The sequence below is a fragment of the Paroedura picta genome, chromosome 9, assembly GCF_049243985.1.
Source record: "Paroedura picta isolate Pp20150507F chromosome 9, Ppicta_v3.0, whole genome shotgun sequence".
Taxonomy (NCBI): domain Eukaryota; kingdom Metazoa; phylum Chordata; class Lepidosauria; order Squamata; family Gekkonidae; genus Paroedura; species Paroedura picta.
Window position 1 is genome coordinate 83,630,733 of NC_135377.1, and position 21,649 is coordinate 83,652,381.

At 42.9% G+C, this 21,649-nt stretch overlaps 1 protein-coding gene across 2 annotated transcripts in view; it reads right to left on the reverse strand.

The window, feature by feature from the left end:
* The window catches only part of LOC143845225 (glutamate decarboxylase 1-like), a 50,375-nt gene that overhangs the window by 20,192 nt on the left and 8,534 nt on the right, over positions 1-21,649 (reverse strand). For both annotated transcript variants that reach the window (XM_077353443.1, XM_077353444.1), the window contains exons 2-6: positions 13,791-13,925; positions 12,792-13,034; positions 11,387-11,477; positions 1,737-1,849; positions 189-304 (exon numbers count right to left, since the gene is read on the reverse strand). In XM_077353443.1, the coding sequence (XP_077209558.1) occupies positions 189-304; positions 1,737-1,849; positions 11,387-11,477; positions 12,792-13,034; positions 13,791-13,925 (698 nt within the window). The remainder of the gene's footprint in view (positions 1-188; positions 305-1,736; positions 1,850-11,386; positions 11,478-12,791; positions 13,035-13,790; positions 13,926-21,649) is intronic.

The following is a 21,649-nucleotide window of genomic DNA, read 5'->3' on the forward strand; positions in this document are numbered from 1 at the left end:
CTTTTTGTTTCACAGCTGCTTGCATTGTTTTACACTGAGCAATGAGGCCTGGGAGATCATCACAGGGGAAAACGGGTTTTCTCGTGCGGATTACAGAGACGGTACTATAAAGCAGCCATATTAAGTCACTTCACTTGGGAGAGACCACATGTATAAGCTCCACGAGTTGATTTCCAGTGCGTACTTACATGTTCAGAAACAAACAGGGCAATGTCTGGAAGAGCTGCCATGCCTTTGGTTTTAATCTCCGGGAAGCGTTTATAACGGGCCACTAAAACACTGTAAAGGTTTGATATGCTGCCCCCTGAAAAACAGAGCAAGAATAAGCCATTCTTCCATTTGGATGGTTATTCTCATTGAGAGGGAAGGATCCAACCAGTTACATCCATGCCGGGCAAACGTTGCAGCTACCTAGCACAGGACACTTTTAATCACTCCATGAAACAGCTATTTCCAAGTTGGGGACTCATTTGTCTTGGTGAAAATGTCGCCAACAGATGTCAGCGAATCTGACAAATCGACTTGGTGCCACTTCACACGGAAATTTCATTGCTGTAGCTTTTTTTAACGAGGCCTCGAAATAAAACAACCATGTCTGGACTATTGAAGGCTGAGGATCACTCACATGTGTCATTTCACATATCTATTTCTTCTTCATTTAGAGTTATTCTGCACTTTTCTCCTCCATGGGACCCAAATAATATCCTTTCTCTCTTCCGTTTCATCCTTGCAATAAGCATGCAGTGAGGTATGTTGTGATGGAAGAGAATGTTTGGCCCAAGATCAATCAACAAGTTTCCATGGAATGGGAGGTGATGGTACCGCTTTACTCTGCTCTGGTTTGGCCTCACTTGGAGTACTGTGCCCAGTTTTGGGCATCCCAATTGAAGAGGGATGTAGACAAACTGGAGCATGTCCAGAGGAGGGCAACAAAGATGGTGAGGGGTTTGGAGACAAAGACGTATGGGGAAAGGTTAGGGGAGCTTGGTCTGTTTAGCCTGGAGAGGAGATGACTGAGAGAGGATTTGATAATCATCTTCAAGCATTTAAAAAGCTGCCATATAGAGGATGGAGCAGATTTGTTCTCTCTTGCCCTGGAGGGACAGACCAGAACCAATGGGATGAAATTAATTTAAAAGAAATTCCATCTAAACAACTGGAAGAAGTTCCTGATAGTTAGAGCGGTTTCTCAGTGGAACAGGCTTCCTCGGGAGGTGGTGGGTTCTCCATCTTTGGAAGTTTTTAAACAGAGGCTGGATAGCCATCTGATGGAGAGGCTGATTCTGTGAAGGCTCAAGGAGGTGGCAGGTTACGGTGGATGAGCGATTGGGATGTGAGTGTCCTGCATAGTGCAGGGGGTTGGATGACCCCAGAGGTCCCTTCCAACTCTATGATTCTATGAATCCCCTCTGTTGCCATGGAAGCCTGTTAGGTGACCTTGGGAGAGTCACCCACTCTCAACCAAACCCATCTCACAGGTAAGGATAAAGCACAGGAGAGGAAATTGATGTAAGCCACTTGGGTTCCCCATTTGAGTGGTGAAAGGTGAGATAAATAAGAATCTCGCAATCTATCTGTATCGCTTTTCTGAGTTTCTAGAATCTCAAATCACAGAGTCTGTTTTTTTTGGCCTATGTCTGTCAATACTCATGAATGCTGAGAGTATATTCGACCTTCATTGGTTCTAATATACAAGTAAGGCTAATAAGGGTGAATAATAATTTTGACCCACTTACCAGGAGAGAATACACCATCTGCTTCACTCTCTCCCCATCCAAGAAGTTCATGCATTTTTTTCAGTAGGATCTCCTCCATCACAATGAACACTGGAGCTATTTCATATGTAAACCTAATAAGCACGTGAAAGACATGGACATACTATAGCCCCAAAGTTATGAGGCCGAAAGCAGTTCATCAAAGTTACTTGATAAAAGGAATTAAAAACACAATATGGCTTTCCACCATAAGAGATGAAGATGTACATTCGGTAACAGGTTTCTCTGTGTGCAAACAGTATGAATGTAGCAATACATCAGATGGTGTCCTTATCACAATGCTCATGAAAGACCCAGGAGAGTGACTCAGTGCATCTTCTGAGGATGTAAAGGTAGGGATCCTCAGACAGTCTGCAGAAGGTCTAGACCAGGGGTAGTCAAACTGCGGCCCTCCAGATGTCCATGAACTACAATTCCCAGGAGCCCCTGCCAGCATTCGCTGGCAGGGGCTCCTGGGAACTGTAGTCCATGGACATCTGGAGGGCCGCAGTTTGACTACCCCTGGTCTAGACTGAGTGGTAAGATAACTCTCAGTGGATCTTCAAAGTTGCTATTAGGTGGAGCTTCCTCTTGATGCTCAAACTTTGTACATGAGCCAGACTTCCTTTCATTTGCTATAGCAAAAATGAAAATGCCAATGTTTGGATTATGGCAAGGGTCCCCTTGTGACGCCTTTGGGTATCACAGCATCTGCTGACATTTTTAGGACATGGATGGGACCAGGTATGGCTTTTGTCGAGCTAATTTATTGGAGATTTCATTGGCTGTGCAGATTTTTTTTTAATGTTGTTTTGGCAGCAGCTGCCACTACAGCACCAGGATCCACATGGTGCTATGAAAGCTAAGCTGGGCCAGTCACGTTGTGGCAGGCTCCGCCTCCTGCAGCAGCCATTTTGTTGCTGCACTCATTGTGCTGTGTCAGAATTCTGAATGTGCCTTCAGCTCAAAAAGATTGGGAACCCCTGGATTGCATATAAAATTCCAAAAATACAGAATAAAATACAATATTAGATGAACAAAAGCTTCTGCCCTGCCACAAATTTTCCTAGTCTTTCAGGGGCTACTGGAATCTTGCAGTTTTCTACTGTCTACAGCAGGGCATGCTGGCAGGGGCTCGTGGGAATTGTAGTCCATGGACATCTGGAGGGCCATAGTTTGACTACCCCTGGTCTACAGGATCTGGGAGTTGAACCTAGTATTGCAAGGACAACATGCTAAGGTCCCAAAATTATTATTATACCCACATACCCCTAAACTCTTAAATTGATTCATATAATTCAAACTCCATTTCATTCAGCTTGGCTTCGTAGTTCAAACATCTATTCATCTCTGAGAAATTCTGCTAATTTCTTTTATGAAGGTTAAGGACTGCAAAAGGAAAACTCAAATGATATGTTCAACTACTGAAAAGGCTTAACAAATACCCAGGGAAGAACAGAATGGGGGTGGGGGGGTGGGCTTTGGGGATATCCAATATCAGAAATATGAATCACCATTTGGCCACAGCTAGCTTTATGCCGAAAAGAGGAGTATTCATCGGGCACTTCAGTAAACAAATATCACTGCACCAGCACAGTTCTACACTAAATGCACAATGAGAGTCCAGCCCAAGGGCTGTTTAATTAGTCTCCTCTTCCCTTTGATCAAAATCTTTTGATCATGTTGCACCTTTTCCAAATACTTGTGTCGGTTTATCCTTTCCTATGGCAGAGTTGCAGTAACATTCACTGAGCAGCAATATTAATGAACAATGAGCATATCAAAGTTGGGTGTTCCTGGTTAAAGAGAAATGCTACGGTACTCCACACACTTTTCCCCAAAGAGCAAACTGATATGAAGGCCACAACTTGCGGACCAGAATGAAAGCCAATCTGGCATAGTGGTTAGAGAGTCAGACTCAGATCTGGGAGAGCCAGGTTCCTTTCAGTACTCTGCCGTGGAAGTTAGTTGGCCAGTCACACACTCTAAGGTTAACCTCCTTCACTGGGTTGAGGCACAGATAAAATGAAAAAGAGAAGGATGTGAGCTGCTTTGGATTTACCATGGGGAGGACAGGCTGAGTGTAAATGAAACAAATGCAGAAATACAAAAATAAAGTGATATGTTGGGGCCAGTGCCCAGACATGGATGACTCAGACTAGCCCGATTACTTTAGTTCTTGGAAGCTAAGCAAGGTCAGACCAGTTTAGATGGGATGGAAGACCACCAAGGAAGATCAAGATCATGACATAGAGTCAGGTAATGACAAACCATTTCTTAATTTCTCTTGCCCTAAAAACCCTATGAGACATATGGTGACTTTCCACCACCACCACCACCATTGGAGCATGTGCCTGGGTAAGCATCAAATCCTTGGAGGTTCACCAAAGGTAGGTTGGTAACCATGATGGTTGGGTGGCTGTTGCTCAAACCTGTTTTGAATTTCCCTTGAACTTCAGAAACAATGTGTGGAATCGGGACTATCATCTGAAAACACAGTTCCAAGTTCTGCTGCTCTTCTAAGAACCGGAGCCTCTGCTTTAGGAAGCAAAAATAGCTCTTGTGACCTGTTGCAAATCTCAGAATCAAATGCTGAATCCTACTAGTTTTTCCACTGGTAGGAAAAGGAAAAAAGACACCATTGGACCACAAAAAGCTATGCTGGGAGACTTTTTTATCTGGCACAAGAGCTGAAGTGAGGTGGTGAATTATGTAAGATGAGTGAGATGGCTGGGTCTGACCAAAAGGTTGCAGTTCCAAAAGGTTGCAGTTCCCCCTCCCCCGGGCAGGGCCCTCACCCCCTCCAGTCACCTCCTGCAGGGGGGGCTGCCCATGGCTATAGCTGGGAGTGCGGGCAGATGCGACTCCGCCGTGCTAGCTGGCAGCTCCTCCAGCTGGGTCCCCACTGGGCTTCGGCGCCGAAGTTGGGGTCACAGCGAAGAATTGGTTGAGAACCACTGAGCTAAACAAATGTCTAAGCAAAGAATAGCCTCAGACCAATTCTGCACTGGCACCACCATACCACCGCCAGTTCTTCGTGTTAGGGCAGTCAGTCCCACCACTTTCTGCATCCCCATGGGGGACCTATTAAGCCAGTTCACACTGTCCACCCCGGATTTTTGCCTCCACATGAGGCAGCGAGGGCAGAACGGTTCCGTTGTGCTGAGGAGCAGAGGGGGGATGAAGGCAGGATTGCTTAACAACATGCAAATTAAAAAATGCCCCATTCAGCTTTGTGCTGCCACGAAGTACCATAGAGGTGACTGGGACATTTCTTTGTCCATTCCTGAAAGCTATAGGTGGGGAGGAGGTAGGCCTGGAAAGCCCAGTTCTTCCCTGTCCACATGGACCTGTCCTAACATGGCTGTCAATGGTGCCCATGGTGAAAAGGGGGACACGGAAATATCTGTGTTCCCTTGCTGCAAGGCACCAGAGGGCCTAAAGCAGGCCAGGGCTGGGAGGGGGCTGGGCTAGCACCAATGTTATGTCTAAGTGAGGATTAGCCCTGCTATCATACAAGCATCAGCCCAGCTTTCCCCCCTGTGTGGAATCGGTCAGAGCTATTCAAGTTATGTGAACTACCCGAAGAAGAAATGGCTTACAATCAAGTTATGTGAACAAGCATAAGCTTTTCCTAATGAAATTTTCAGGAGCAGTTTGCTTGATATAGACATGGTTCTTCATGCCCTCTTTATTCTTTTTTCCCCTTCTTATCCAGTTTCAATTTGTTTTTAATTCAGCTCCAAGGTTGAGATAGGCATGGATATATTTAATCTCTCCACCACAGTGGGGGATAATAGTTTAAAGTGCTGACATTTTCAAAGCATGAACTCTAATTTTAAATCACAATTCATAATCAAGTACTTTCAATAACCATATACTCAAATAGAAACTCCAACATATGTATCAAGGCCTTAGAACTATTTTAAAAGGCCATAGTGACCAACATTTTGTTTGTTTTATCTGGGGTCTGCTTGATTTCTTTTATTGGTTTTTATAACACTTCCACAGCTAAATTTAGTTCAAATCATTATCGCGTCTATCAACATAAGTAAAATAAGGGCCTCCTACATAAGTAAAATAAGGGTATCCTACTGGTGATAGGATATATCTTTAGAGATCTGAGAAGGGCAAACCCAAGGGATTAATTAAGTCAAGATTTATTTAGAATGCAATTTCCACACAACTTAAATATTTTCCTTCCTGTCACAGAACCGCTTACTATAAACTGCAAGCATAACTGTCCTTTTGAGCAGGGGTAGTCAACCTGTAGTCCTCCAGATGTCCATGGATTACAATTCCCATGAGCCCCTGCCAGCAAAAGCTCATGGGAATTGTAGTCCATGGACATCTGGAGGACCACAGGTTGGCTACCCCTGCTTTTGAGGATCTCATGCCCATAAATAAATACAAAACCAACCAATGAGAAAATTAGATGGAATCCCCTCGCCACAAAGCCATGAGAGGGATCATTCCCTTACTCATGAAAAAAACCTTCTTATGACACTCCATTACCTGCCATCTCAGCCCCAATATCCCTTGAACCCCAAATTCAGATATGCTTTGTCATTCCCAATGTTCCTTACTCAGCTGGTCCAATAGAAAATACCACATCTGATAGTCAATGACCATATTGTTACTATGAAAATAATAAGTTGGAACACAACTGTCTGGAAGATTGAATGCCTCTTTGCAGTAGTCAATTCCTTCCTATTCACATTTGACATTATCTTAGTATGAACGGTTTGGCTAAGCAACATTCCAATTTTCTCAGGATATATCACACTCTCCAGGGATGATGAAAAGGGTGAGAAAGGCTGGGGGCAAGATGTAGACTAGCTTGCCTCCTACCATCTACCCTCAGTATCTCTGGATTAGAAGTAGTGGTTGCATCTGGTTTGATCTTGGCTAACTTGATCCAATTGATTGACTTTTCTTTTCTAATAACATCGACTTATATTTCCCAACTCAAAAAATCAACATGTATTAATCTCTTACTAGTCTCTGTACTTGAAATCTTACAATAACTTGACCTACCACTTCCTTAACACTCTAATCCTTATTGCAAGAAATTTCAATGCCAGAGCATGTCAACATGATGAATGTTTGATTAAAAAAATGATTAGGTGCTAGCCAGAAGGAAATATCTTTCCCTGCTTGTATAATAGATTTTCAAAAGATAAGACAATTAATGTTGCAGGCCTTAAACTGTTTGGTCTCTCTGTGCAAAGAGGGCTGGTTATTCTGAATGGACAAAAAGGAACTGATGAAAAATGTGATTTTACCTGGTTTGAGCATAAGAATGCCAACTAAATTGATTATTTTTATCTTTAGCAGCAGACTGCCTCAATTTAGTTGAGAAAATTAAAATGGAAGAATATATGGAGGGGGGGGGCATCTCCCAATCTCCATTAGCCTTCACACTTCTACAAATAGTCTTCACACTTCTACAAATGGTCACCTGCACCATGAGCATGTGATTCACCTAACCGATAAGCAGGCATTTATATACCACATCCAATGGTGTCCTGCTATTGAAGACGAAGTAATTAAACTCCCAAGAGTTTCAGGAAAGAGAGGTAAAACACCTCTCAAGTAATTTATAAAACTATTTTATTATTCCTTATGCTCTTTGTTCTATATTTTGAACCTTTATATATTAAGTCATGCTTAGGTATGCAGGAAGTCAAAAGACTCCATAGTTGGTTTGATTATGCATGCAAATTCCTAAAGAAAGCAATCCATTGCAAACATTGCGAATTTAAAAAGAGCAACAGTCCTCAGGGAATTGCTGAATTTCAAAGATCAATACAAAAAAACACTGAAAAAGCAAAAAGAGAAGAATTGTATAGGGTAATTAATTTCCAGCAAACTACTGCCCCATTAGCTTTCTCTCATCAGTCTCAAACTGATATACTTCAGACTTATACCTTAAATTATATGAATACACAACTTCTAATAATATTTTAGAGTGGAAATAAATTGACTTCAGGAAGAGCTTTGCTCCTCAAGACCATTGCTTAATCTTAGACAACTTAGACAAAAAAATATACTTCCCCACCTAGAGGTAAATTGTACGTTTATAGATCTTTACAAAGCTTTTGACACTATACCTAGGAGTAGACTCCTAGAGAAAATTGGAATGCATTTCAATCAACAAAAGACTTATTTGGCTAATAAAAAAAACTTAGTTCCTCTTGTGTGTTGTGTAGACAAGGGACAATATATGGAGCGTTTTTGCCTTAATAGAGGAGTGAAGCAAGGTTGTCTCTTGGCACTCTTACTTTTCTATCTTTTTGAATGATTTTGCAAATGTTCTCTTAGCAGAATTTCATCCTCTGTATTTATCCTCAAAAACATTAACTCTACTTCTTTATGCAGATTATGCCATTCTTATGTCTTGTCGTCATGTCAGATTGAAGACTATTAAGCCACATTTTAAAAATACTGTGGATCTGAAGAACTGGAGATCAGTTATTTGAAATAAAAGGTTATGGTCTTCTTTAAATTCAAGAAAACTACCTCTGTGACCTGGAGAATTGATGGTGTTCCATTAGAACAAGTTTCCAAATTTCCATACCTGGGAATCTTAACTGGCAATTCCATCTCAAATTTGTAACAAATAAAATTAAACCCTTGGTGGTAGTAACTGAACACCTTTTATTTTCTAAGGGAGGATATATATACAAGGGGGAGGTGCAGGTGTTTAATACGAACATTATCCTGCAGCTTCTATACAGTCTTGGCAGAACAGCTAGAAACAGCTCAGGGGCCATGCTGGTCTCAGCAGCAGCAGCAAAGCATCCCAGACCTGTGTGCTGGGTCCAGTGATGGCAGCTGCACAGCCCAAGAGCAGTGCTAGACTCAGTGGCATAGCCCAGGGAAAACCCAGGATCACCTCCATGTCTGACTGCAGCAGTAGCACAGTCCAGATGTCACATTGTGTCCAATGGTGGGGGTACAGATCAGGGAGAGAACTAAGGCTTTGCTGGGACTGCTGCAGTCTGTAAAACAACTCAAGACTCCCTGCTGTGCCTGGAGGCAGCTGGTTGAGAACTGGGGTGGGGGCAAACAGGGCTCAGCAGAGAGTGGGAAGAGAAAGCAGTCTTCCCCCAATGAGTCTGTTGGGCCCACGTGTTAAGTATAAAATATAGTATCACTGTATAAATGGCTTTTATAAGCATATTAAGTGACTTTGGTTGAAATCACTTTAATTTTCCCCCAGTGGCAATGTTTTCAGGCTTTGAAGCTGAACTACTCTTATGAACTATATCACTGAGGAATATTATTTGGATATGTGACCTTTAAAATCAAAGATTCTGCACAAGAAAAATTCCTTTGTGAAAAATCAGTATCTTTCATTCTAAAAGCTTTTCAGCACTGGACATCTGGTCTTTGATGTAGGCCAAATTTAGTCAATAAGAGCTGTCTTTGTTCCAAGCCCATTACTGGACATTAAGGCATCAGAAAATGATTCCAGTTCTTGGAATTTTCCATAAAAACTCAGTGCAGACATCATTTTTGCTCATATTTGAAGTTATCAACAGCCACCCCATTGACTCTGATTGATTGGCCTTCTATGCACCCTTTCCCATTTATCCTTTATGGATGCACATATAATACTTGTTCTGTTAAAATTTCACTCTGAAGATGTCTTAGGCTGTTTGTGCAAATAGTAGCAAGAAGCTTAAGGAGATGTGACTGGGCAACAGAGAGAACAAATCTGAACTCATGCAATATTAAAGAGGAGTGCTGCACACCTTCATATTACTACACTCACACTGCATTCTTGTGGACTTAATCCAACCCAAGTCCGTTCAGGTGAGAGTTCCCAGACTCCAAGTGGTTAACAACAAAGCAAGCATCTACTCAATATAGATGCAGCAAGCTAAACAAATTCCCAGAGACAAAACAAAGCACAATCTGTGTAAACACTCCAGTAGTAAATCAAAGCAAGAATTCTTGACTGTATTCCTCTGTTTATTAGTTTCCTCCGTACAGATACTACTGGAATGCTTACAATGTGTATACTTTGTTTTGCCTCAGCTCAGGATTTAGCTTTGCTTGCATCCTCCAGGTGGAGGCTAGAGATCTCCTGGTAACAGGGATCAGTTGCCCTGGAAAATATGTCCACTTTGGAAGGTGGGCTCCATGTCTATACCTTCCCTTCTCCAAACTCTGCCCTCCCCCAAAGCTCCAGGTATTTCCCAACTCAGTGACGGTAACCCTAATTGAGATCAATGGGCTTAAACTGGATTAACTTTTTCAGTGTAATCCTATGTGGATGTTTCAACTGAATGAATGAATATGTGTTTATAATCATTTAGACCTAAACAGCACTTAAGCATATCAATTTAGTTTCCCCCAGACTGGTTCCCCATCTGCTAGAATGGCACAATGGCCACTTTAATGTTCCATGGAAGAATGAACATTTTACGCTAACATTCTGTTCTTCAGCTGCAAATCCCAATGTGTGACGCACGGTTTGCAAATGCTGTTAAAATGGGATTTCTCCCCCTTCCCTAGGAAGGAATTCATGTTTGCCCAGTGAGGATGCTCAAGAGCTGAGTTGGCTTCCTGCACTGTTTCCTGCCTCAAATAATGACATATCAACTCTGAGCAATAGTCTATCTCTCCTCCCACCTTCACTCTCCCCTCCCTTTGATATTTTTTTCTTTTGAACATGATCACGTTACAATGCTGATCTGCAGTAGCAAAAGCACTGACATTCTGGGGATGCACTAGAAAGTTGAACGTTAACTCCACACACACTTCTGCCTACCCTGTCTTTTCCTTATGATTTAAGGTGCAATGGAGCACTTCATACATTTTGTACAGAAGAACATTTGTGTAATGGCAGCTGACATGCTCTGTCTTCCTGCATGCACGGCGACTGAGTGCACATCAATGCAAGTACTCTCCTCTCCCTCCTTGCTTGGGTGATTTGAGTGCCATAGAAACCAAGGGACGGGAGGATCATTAAAAAATATCTTCATTTTGATTGCATTACAGTGCAAACTCATGATTGCACCCACATTTACTTTTCTACCCACTCACCTGGTCAAAGTGATGGGAGAGAGTCGTGTGGAGGGATGAGTCACACCACTGAACTTGGCTGCCCTTTTCTGCCCTTGCCTGAGCCCCAGGTGCTTACTCGCCCTTTCCCTTGGTGACAACAGTGGCACTGGCATACAGGAGAAGATGCAAGAACAAGCCAGATGGGTGGATATTTTCCTTGGATCCCCAAGGTGGCTCCCACCCTTGAGCCTGCCCCCCGTCCCAGTAATTGTCATCAATTGAAGTCAATGGCGAATGAACTCCATGGGCTTAGAAAACTGCAATTCTGTTTAGGGTTGTGCTATTAATCTCCAAAAGTGTATGGCATGCTTTAAAAATAAAAAAAAATATGAGTGGAGAAGGTGGATGAGGAGTTTTAATTATAACAGATAAATGCATCCCTTTTTAACGATCCTGAGGCTTTTCTTCCATGCAAGTGAAAGATATGTCACCCATTTTCTGGGTCTCACCATCATTCTCTTTCTTCTCATAAGGAAATGGAAACTTGTTTGGTTTGTTGTTAAAGGAAACACACTTTTAGAAAGGTAGATAGAGATATAATTTAGAATACATACATGTTGGTATTGGCCGTAGCTGTCAGCCATTCCCCAGCGAGTCCGATAATGTCAAGGCCACTGGACAGCTGGTTGAAATAGCGAGGATGCCCTTTTAAAAGAATGTTTAAAAACCCTCCTTTATAGGAATTATTTTGGTTAAAGAAATGCAACAGTGTTCAACGGTTTGGATAAATGAAAAGTACCAGTCAACAAGGAAAGAGGCGGAGAGAATGTCACCCAGGGGTGGATGAAGTCATTGTTTGCACATCTGTCATCCAGCACCCTTGGAAACAGCATGATCAAGAACAAAAGCCAAGGCCCAATGAAAAAGGGAGGGCACTAGTTTGATTCATTATTGGTCCAAGGTTTTTTTTACCAGGGACAGATTGGCCATTTGACTTAAAGGTGGGCTGTTACTGTAGAAGGCCACTGATGGCAAGGAATGGAGCAAGTGAAGCCCCAGGGCTACTGGGGCACTGCAAACTCCATCTCCACATCTCTAGGAGCTTCCCACCCTGGAACCAGTAAGCCTACTAATGAAGAAGAGTTGGTTCTTATATGCCGCTTTTCTCTACCCAAAGGAGTCTCAAAGCAGCTTACATTCTCCTTCCCTTTCCTCTCCCCGCAACAAACATCCTGTGAGGGAGGTGAGGCTGAGAGAGCCCTGATATTACTGAATAAGAAGAAGAGTTGGTTCTTATATGCCACTTTTCTCTACCCAAAGGAGTCTCAAAGCAGCTTACATTCTCCTTCCCTTCCCTTTCCCCTCAACAGACACCCTGTGAGGGAGGTGCGGCTGAGAGAGCCCTGAGATTACTGAAGAAAAAGGGTTGGTTCTTATATGCCGCTTTTCTCTACCCAAAGGAGTCTCAAAGCGCCTTACAATCACCTTCCCTTTCCTCTCCCCACAACAGACACCCTGTGAGATGGGTGAGGCTGAGAGGGCCCTGATATTATTGCTCGGTCAGAACAGCTTTATCAGTGTTGTGGTGAGCCCAAGGTCGCCCAGCTGGTTGCATGTGGAGGAGGAGCGGGGAATCCAACCGAGCTCACCAGATTAGAATTCCACACTCCTAACCACTACACCAAGCTGGCTCTCCATATCCCTGATGCTGGGGGAACACAGTCCACAAAGAAAGACTATATTATACAAGTGAAAGTAATGTACGGAATCGAAGCCTTAAGGTGCCTCAAAACTCCATTTTGTTATGTACAACAGAGGAGAAGTAACATAGTTATCTGCTTCTCCACTATGCAAAGAGAATCAGTAGCTGAGGGACTTTGTGAACTGCTCATAAGATTATACAGAAAGCAGAAAGCAGTAAGCTCAGAAACCATGGTATTATTATGAGGCTATCATAACATTGAACTGTAAACTCCCCCACAGCAATGCCATGACCACAGCACTCTGCCGATTAGTTACCTGTCTTAACTCCATATTTTAAGGTGTCCCTGCAGTCAACAAGTATTTGCTCCAGAGGCTGTGGCTGATCAGAGAGCTCCACGTTGAAACCTTCCAGACCTTCCAAAAGCTGATGAGGATGATGGAAATCCAGCACTTTACTCTTTCCATCGCAGGTTTTCTTGATGTAGCTCAAGAGAATATCCACTACTTCATGAAGGAAATGTTCAGTGAATTTCTCACCATTCCTAGCAGGAAGTAACTCTGGGGGTTGGGGGAAGAAAACCCAAAGAAAACAATGTACAGTATTTTATGTAAGCTAGGCCCCCAAGGGGGCTTGGAACAAAGGCTTGGGCCCCAACCCTCCAGAAGGGACCTGAGGGGCAGGATCAATTTATGATCCCCTCAGTGAAAAGTTGTGAACATTGATAGGAAATATCTTTATTTAAGATCTTGAAGAGAGACTACTAGACTCCTAAAATCCATAAGCGGGTAGGCCAGGAGTGCCTATGTGAGCAAAAATTCCACAAATCTAGCACCACCACTGAATATTGCTCTGTTTGAAGTTATCACCTTTGCTTATGAAGCCAGGATGTGCCTGCTGAAAACACATAGGGAAAATGTATATATAGAGAAAATTTATTGAATGTCTCTACTGAAAGAGAAATGCCTCTTCTCTCTTCTGAAGGCTATGGTCTGCTTCAGACATCACCAGAACTAGCAGCAAGTCCCCAGGAGGTAGATCTCCTAGAATTACAACTGGTCTCCAGATTACAGAGGTCAGTTCTCCTGGAGAATATGGCTTTTTTGGAAGGCAGACTTTATAGTCTTATACCCCATTGAAGTCTCTCCTCTCCACAAAGTCCCTCAGGTCCCCCCCCAAATATTTCCTAACCCAGAGTTACCAACCCTGATGAGCGGACTGAACAACGTGTGTCACTCTTCCACGTTTTGAATTGAAAAGCCCAGAAGAAAACTCTCATGCCCATACTCAAATATTAAATCAAATGTTAAATGTACCTGACTCGTAGATGTTCGAGAAATTTGTCACAAAGCTCTTGATGATAGAACCTTTATCTCTTTCTTCACTTTCACCCTGGAGACAAGACAGGTGCTTTTGTCTCATCCGGTGAGGCTCGGGATGATCCTGTTCATCTGGGGAAAGGACCATCAGAGCAATGAAAACCCAAAACCCAAACCCAAATGCATTCTAACTATATGCAATCCTGTACAAATAGCCAAGGTCATATCAGCACTTTATCCCACTTACAGTGAAGATGCTGCAACCAGAACCTTCACCCACAGTAGGCACCTCTGGAATATAAATAATGTCTTACACCAAGGATGCCCCATCACCTGCCCATTCCGTTTGCAACCTGCTCACAACTTACAGTAGCTGTTCATCTGTTAAGGTTATCAGGTTCCCCTTGGCCACCAAGAGGGGATGGGGTTCAGGGTTGCCAGAGGTGGGTTGGGGAACTCCTGGGGTGCAACGTGAGAAGTACAGGGGCCTCAGTGGAGTAGAATGCCACGTACTTCACCCACCAAAAAGCAGCCATCTTTTCCAGGGGGAACTGAGCTCTGTAGTATGGAGATGAGCTGCCGTTCTGCGGGATTATAAAATTGATCTTACAAAAAAAAAAAACCCTACCAAGGGAAGACTTTTACATATATAGACTGAATTCATCCTTTGTTTCATCATGCTTTTGTGTAAAAAGTAGGTCAGATTTCTTTAAGAATGATACTGCAAATTTTACTGTGAGTGCTATTTAAATCCAAAGTTTGTATGGTCCATTGGCGGTCAGTGGAGAATTACTGAGGAGGTTTCACAGCATACTTTGTCCCCTAGATCAGGGGTAGTCAACCTGCGGTCCTCCAGATGTTCATGGACTACAATTCCCATGAGCCCCTGCCAGCAACACTCTGGTATTGGGGTCACAACTCCCATCGTAGAAGCCATTTTGACCATAGAGTTTTTGCCCCAATGACTAGACCAGGCTCTGGAAACACTGAGCACAATATCAGAGTGCAACCCTATAAGGCAGGGGTAGTCAACCTGTGGTCCTCCAGATGTTCATGGAATACAATTCCCATGAGTCCCTGCCAGCGTTTGCTGGCAGGGGCTCATGGGAATTGTAGTCCATGAACATCTGGAGGACCACAGGTTGACTACCCCTGCCCTAGATAACACTAATACCATCCCGTGATACTATTGATATGTATAATGATCTGTTTCTCTGTTTATGGTCCTTAGCAGAAGTACTTAATTCTATTATATATACTTAGCATTTATGGTTTATTGTAGAATGAAAAAAGAAAGAGGTTTTCCTTATATGCACATGGTTTAGAAATTTTGAAAATATGTAAATTTTTGCATCACTACCTTTATTTGATTTCTTTATTATATTTGATATTGCAAATATGTACTTATGAATATTTTCATTTTTGTTCAACAAAAACAGAGTCCCATAGCACCTTTAAGACCAGCAAAGATTTATTCAAGGGGTGAGCTTTCGAGTGCAGGCACTCTTCCTCAGACTAAATGAACAACCATCATAACTGTGGAGATATAAGGCAAAAGCAAATTGTGGCAAATTAGTAAACTGTGCCACAATGTCCAGATGAAGCCATAGGATGCCATAGGATAATTCTTTGCTAAAACAGCTAATCAGTCCTCTTGAGTTCAGTTGTAGTTCACAAAAACACTGGAGAAATAAAACTGTCCACATTTGTAATTAGTGACAGACACTTTTTTATCAGTTATGCCACTGAAGAAAAAATATTTTGAAAATGTGGTAATAACTGGTTTGTGGATTGGTGTTGCTCTGACTGCTTTCATTCATTATACAATATCTTCAGTCAGTTTTGAATGAAAGTCGTTTCATCTTCTGGACCCACACATGGCCTCTGTCAGCTGCTTCGGCAACCCTAATAGAATCATAGAATAATAGACTAAATGACATCAACCGAATTTCCACAATCCAGCAAACCTGTTACTTGGTCAAAAAAGGAAACAGGGTTGGTCTGACAGGACCTGTTGGAGACAAATCCATGCTGACTTCCTTGGATCATCAGATTGTCCTCCAGATGTTTGCAGATCATCCTTCCTCCCTTTTTTGAAGATTGGAATAATGTTTGCTCTCTTCCAGGACATCTCTGGTCCAAAGAGGAAAGTTCTTTGAGCACTCTTTGGTGCATTTCATCTGGCCCAGGGGATTTGAACTCATCCAGTGCAGCTAAATGCCTCTCGACAACCTCTCTGTCCATGTCAACCTGCCACCCAGATACTATCCCTTGGCTACTGCCATCTCTAGATGTGTCTAAACCCTTTGACTTGTGGGAAAAAACAGATGTAAAATAGGTGCTGAGCCTTTCTGCTTTCTCTGCATCTTCCGTTAGAATTTGTCCATCCGCACCCAACAGTGGGCCTATTGCCTCCTTTACTTTACGTTTGCTCCTCACATAACTGAAAAATATTTTCTTGTTACAATGGACTTCCCTGGCCAATCTTAGCTCACTCTCAGCTTTGGCTTTTCTGATGCTTGACCCACAGTGCCTAGTAACCTGTAAGTACTCATCTTTGGAGCTCTGTCCTTCCCTCCATTTCCTGAACATCAGAAGATGACAATTTTAACATTGGGGCATTGGGGACCAAAGTGTCCAAGCTTTCAGAAAGATGTCATTTGCAATTCAAATCCCTCAAAGCTCCTGGCCAATTATTCACATTTGCAGAGACTGTTTGCTGGTCAAAAGTAATTGAGTATAAATAGTTGCAAAAAGAAAAAAGAAACCCTATTATCACACAACAGGTATGCAAAAGTTTCAACTGTAATACGATCCATACAAAAAGTCGGGCATCAAAGCAACAATGATTCCTCTTCTCTCATTGGATTCTGTTGCCTTAGGGCGTTCTGGGAAAGGTTGAAGACTTCACCCAAGCTCTCACCTGTTCAGTTCTCTCACTGAATCCCTCATTCTTTGTGTTTTTAAGTCATTATAGTCTGGTCTATTCACCAGTCTTTGTTTCAGAGAGGAAGAAAATTCTATGGGACAAAGCTACTGAGTGATTCTGCAGAATCGGCTATTGAATTTTCTTTCTATGGGAAACAAAAGCAGAACATTGAGCCCTGCCCTACATTATCCCAGGCCTACACATCCCCCAATCCCCCACCCCTTCTCTAGGCTGAGTAGATTCTCCTTGCCTGTGTTCCACCTCCTGCTCTCATCTGATCTCATGTTCAGTGCTTTGCAAGCAGTATATTGGAGAATGCTCATGTTCCTTGGAAATTTATCTGAGGTCCCTTAGTGAGATTAAGAAGGGAGGAAAGGGTTAGGTGCACTACTACAACCAGTTATCCTCTGCATTGTGCATTGTGTGACCTCAAAAAAGGTTAAGTAGGGATGCCAGCCTCCATTTGGGATATGGGCATCTCCTGGGATTAACAGCTCATTTCCAGACTGCAGAGATCAGTCACCAGGCAGAAAATGGATGCCTTGGAGGGTGGACTCTAAGGCAGTGTACATGACCGGGGTCCCAGGCTCCATCCACAAATCTCCAGGAGTTTCCCAACCAGGATCTGGCAACCTTACCCACCACCAGTGGGCAGGGGGGACTCGGCAACCCCGATTCCAGGTGGCCTTGCTAGGCCCTGCCGACACACCTGAGGGTCAAACTAGGTGAGATGATGAGAATAGGCCCCCGTGGCAATTTTGAAATGGCTCAAGTTCCCTCTAAAATAGGCAGAGATGCCAACGTCTAGGTCAGGGGTAGTCAAACCGCGGCCCTCCAGATGTCCATGGACTACAATTTCCAAGAGCGAACGCTGCCAGGGGCTCATGGGAATTGTAGTCCATGGACATCTAGAGGGCCACAGTTTGACTACCCCTGGTCTAGGTGGTGGCTAGAGATCTCTTAGGTTTACAACAGATCAGGCAACCGATCAGTTCATCTGGACAGTGGTAGTCAGTCAGTCAGTCAGTCAGTAACCTTTTATTGGCATAAAATGTATAAGACATATAAAAATAGGGTTTAAAAATTTCAACAAAATAATAAAATGGGGTTACATGACCAAACAGATCTTAAAATGATTAAATAAACTATAAGAGATAAAATACAAGGTAGGCAGCATATTATAAAAGCATCTTAGTTAAAACTCTGGCAACTAAAATGGTTACCTCTGGGTCTTTGTCAGAGAGCAGAAATTGCAAGGTCATAGATTTACTTACAGAAGGCTTGTTTCCCAGCAAGGCAACAAAGCTGTCATCCCGACACTGCTCATATAAGGGGCAATTTAACAAAATGTGTGAGACAGAGTCAGGGCAACCAGAACCACACGGACAGAGTCTCGCATGGTATGGGATATGGTGGAATCTTCCCTCTAAGACCTTTGAGGGGAAAGCATTCATTCGTGCGAGGAGAAAAGCTCTTCTCAGGGGTGGGACATCAAGGAGATGCAAATATGTAGGCATAATATTTCTCTGCATAATGATGCCAAAGAATGCTGGTGAGCAGACTCGAGACTGGGTAGGTATGAGTTCCTGCTGCTCATGGTCTAATATTCTCTGTTTAATAATCCAGAAGATACATTTTTCTTCCAGAGGTAGTAAGGAGTTCAGATCGATGCCAATGGAGACTAATTTTTGTGGTAGTCAACCTATGGTCCTCCAGATGTTCATGAACTACAATTCCCATGAGCCCCTGCCAGCAAATGGAGAGAGCAGCTACTTGGGGAGGTAGACTGTGTGGCATCCTGTCATAAGTCTGCTGTGACTTGCCGGCACGTCCCAGCACAACTTCTATCTTTAAGGCACAGATCCAGCTTTTTCTAAACCTGCTTCTCAAGGCCGTTTCTACACAGTGACGAATTTGCGCCTGTGACTAGTCCTTAGCCAATTACTATGCTGTCACTCTGCAAAATATTTCATTCCATTTGCTCTCTTTCTGTTCCGCAGTCCCACATTTGTCACTCTTTATACTATATTACCTTCGACATTAACTCACCGGAACTATTATTCATGTGACTGAGGGAAGGGAGGAGGGAGGGGGGAAATCTGATATTTATAGTCTACATTTTGATTTTTGCGGAAATGTTCTCTGGGGAGAAGAAATAACATTTGCATATTTAATAACTTGATTCTGCCTGCAAAAGCAGGTGCCCAGAAAGAAATTTCCATACAATTAGCTGAATGTGCCGAGACTCACACCTGCTACAAATTGAATCTTACATTATGTTGTATACTCCAGATTTTAATCAAGTGAGCTTTGCTATAGACTATCATTTGGATTTGTCATGAAAATATATTGTACTGGGGGGAAAAAAAGCAAGCCTGCTCTAATTTTACCTAAAGTCTATTTGTACGTTTTATACCTCATCTGGAAGCAAGAGAGTTACAAAATGTCTTTGTTTCCTATATGCAAAATAGAAACAGAGCCATTCCAAAATATTTTTCCCAGTGATGTCCTCTTGAACACTTGCCAAAAATGTGGGAAGGGACGGACAGTTGCCAAATCTACCCATCAGTTGATTGACTATTTCCAGTTTCATTGTTACAGCACCTGCGTTAGTTCTTAAAAAAAAAAAGTATTTCATGTTTCTACCAAGTTTGGAGGCTACGTAGCTTTGACAGGAAAAGGTATAAAACAACAGAATGATGGGGTTTTCCATTTCAAGAAACGATTCTCATTTAAAGAACCTTCTTCACGCAACATGAAATCTCAAGCTATTGGTTACGTGGAAGAGAAAAGGGGACGTTGTGGTAGGTTGCCCATACTCCTAACTTCTACAGTCTTCTTTTGTGAATAAAAATGGTACCACCTGGAGATGCACAAATGTACAGTCTAAAAGCACGTAATGCAGCTGCTATGTCCGTAGACCTGCCGAGAACCGAACTTGAAGGCTGGATTGCAATTCTGCACTGCAATTAGCTAGATCCCAATGGCAGGATCCAATCATTTTTAAGTGAAACTGACCAATAGCGTACACTGGCGGGAAGATCCTTTTGTATGTGCATGTATATAAATTGTTTTGGAGGGAGTTTTGACTTTTGTGACATCATGCTGGGGTTACAATAAAGAGGTGATTAAATTTCCAGTGTCCAGGCTTCCTTCGAACAAAACAGATTTATCAGTAGCAACCTTGCTGAAGCTAGGAAGCTCAGCAAACCCCCTTGTGGTACCTGCCATTGTCCCAGGATTTCAACACATCCCCAGACTAGTTTCTCTGTGTTGAAATCTGGAACATCTGTAGTGAGCACAATTCAATAGCATATGAAGAATCTCCTACAGGGAGCATCAGGGGAGATGCATATTTAACATATTTAGATCAGGAACTTCCGGGTATTTTAAAATTATCTCCTCCTGCGTCCTGGTTGGCCCAACTGGAGACTTCCTGCTCCTTTGAGCATACTCCGTCTTTACTACAGTTTGTCAGTCAGACTGTTAGGACACACTCTCTCTCTCTCTGCTTTTCTTTACATAGTCATTTCACCTCATTAAAACTATTATACTTTTTAAGCAGCCAGTACTCTGGTCCTCCTTTGCATATTTAAATTCTGCCCAAACCCTGGGGGGAAATAGCAGCTTCAGAAGACAAACTCTATGGCATCCCTCCCCTCCTCAAACTCAGTTCTTCCCCCAGAACCGCCCGACTTTCCCAAGCTGCAGCCAGCAACCCTGAATCAGTAGGGTGACGCTCAAGCCTCATGCTGGAAGAAAAGCAGAGGGTCTCTCTCTGTGGATTCCAGCAGTGATCAAGTGATCAATTGATGATCAGTACTCTCTTGGGGTCCCTGGCCCAAAAGAGGTAAAACCAGCCTCAACCAGGACTGGGGCCTTTTTTTGCCTTGGCCCCGGACTGGTGGAATGCTCTTCCTGGTGAGATCAGGGCCATCTAGGACCTTCATCAGTTCTGAAGGGCCTGTATGACAGAGTGGTCCCACCAGGCCTATGGTTGAGGCCAGGAAACCCACTAATATTGAGGAACTGCTGGCCTCCCTGCTTAAGAATTCCACCCACAAGACATCAACCTTTTGGCAACTTCACAAGGTCACATTCCATCTGGTCCACTATCATAGGGTTGCCATGTCTGGGTTAGGAAATACCTGGAGATTTTTTGGGGGAGGAAGGGGGTAGAGCTTGAGAAAGTCAGAGATTTGAGAGGGAAGGTTCTTTGGTGGGGGGTGCTGGGGGGTAAACGGTAATGACTGGGGAAGGTACTGGCAAACTACCCCGTATTGAGTCTGCCATGAAAATGCTAGAGGGCGTCACCCCAAGGGTCAGACATGACTCGGTGCTTACACAGGGGATACCTTTACCTTTACCTTTAATGCCATGGATGTGACCTTCCAACCCAGCTATTTTCTACGGGGAAACTGATCTGTATAATTTGGAAATCAGTTGACATTCTAGGAGACATCCTGCTACCATCTGGAGATTAGCAACGCTAGCTTAGCATAATGTTTTTGATCGAACAACATGCCATTATAATACACTTGGTTATACACAGGATGTGTTCACAAATGTTTCAAGTTTGCTAGTTCCTGCTGGATTATCCCAGTTTCAGGTTTGATTCTTCCTTGACAGATTCTTACTTGACAAGTATCATAGCCTGCTTAAAAAAAAATAGGCAGATTGATTTTGGATCTTTGATGCTAAAAACCAACCCTCCAGGGCAGGGTCTTGTAAGGATTTACAAGAAGAGTCTCCCCTGCAGAAGCACATTGGGCGAAAAAGCAATCATGATGTCCCATAGTTGGTACTTGGACATTGCTCAAAGTTTTTATCCTTGTTAATTTCAAAGTATCATGGTTGAATTAAAATAATCAGGTTAATTTTGGATCTTTGATGCTAAAAACCATCCCTCAGCAGTGCTGCCTGTTGT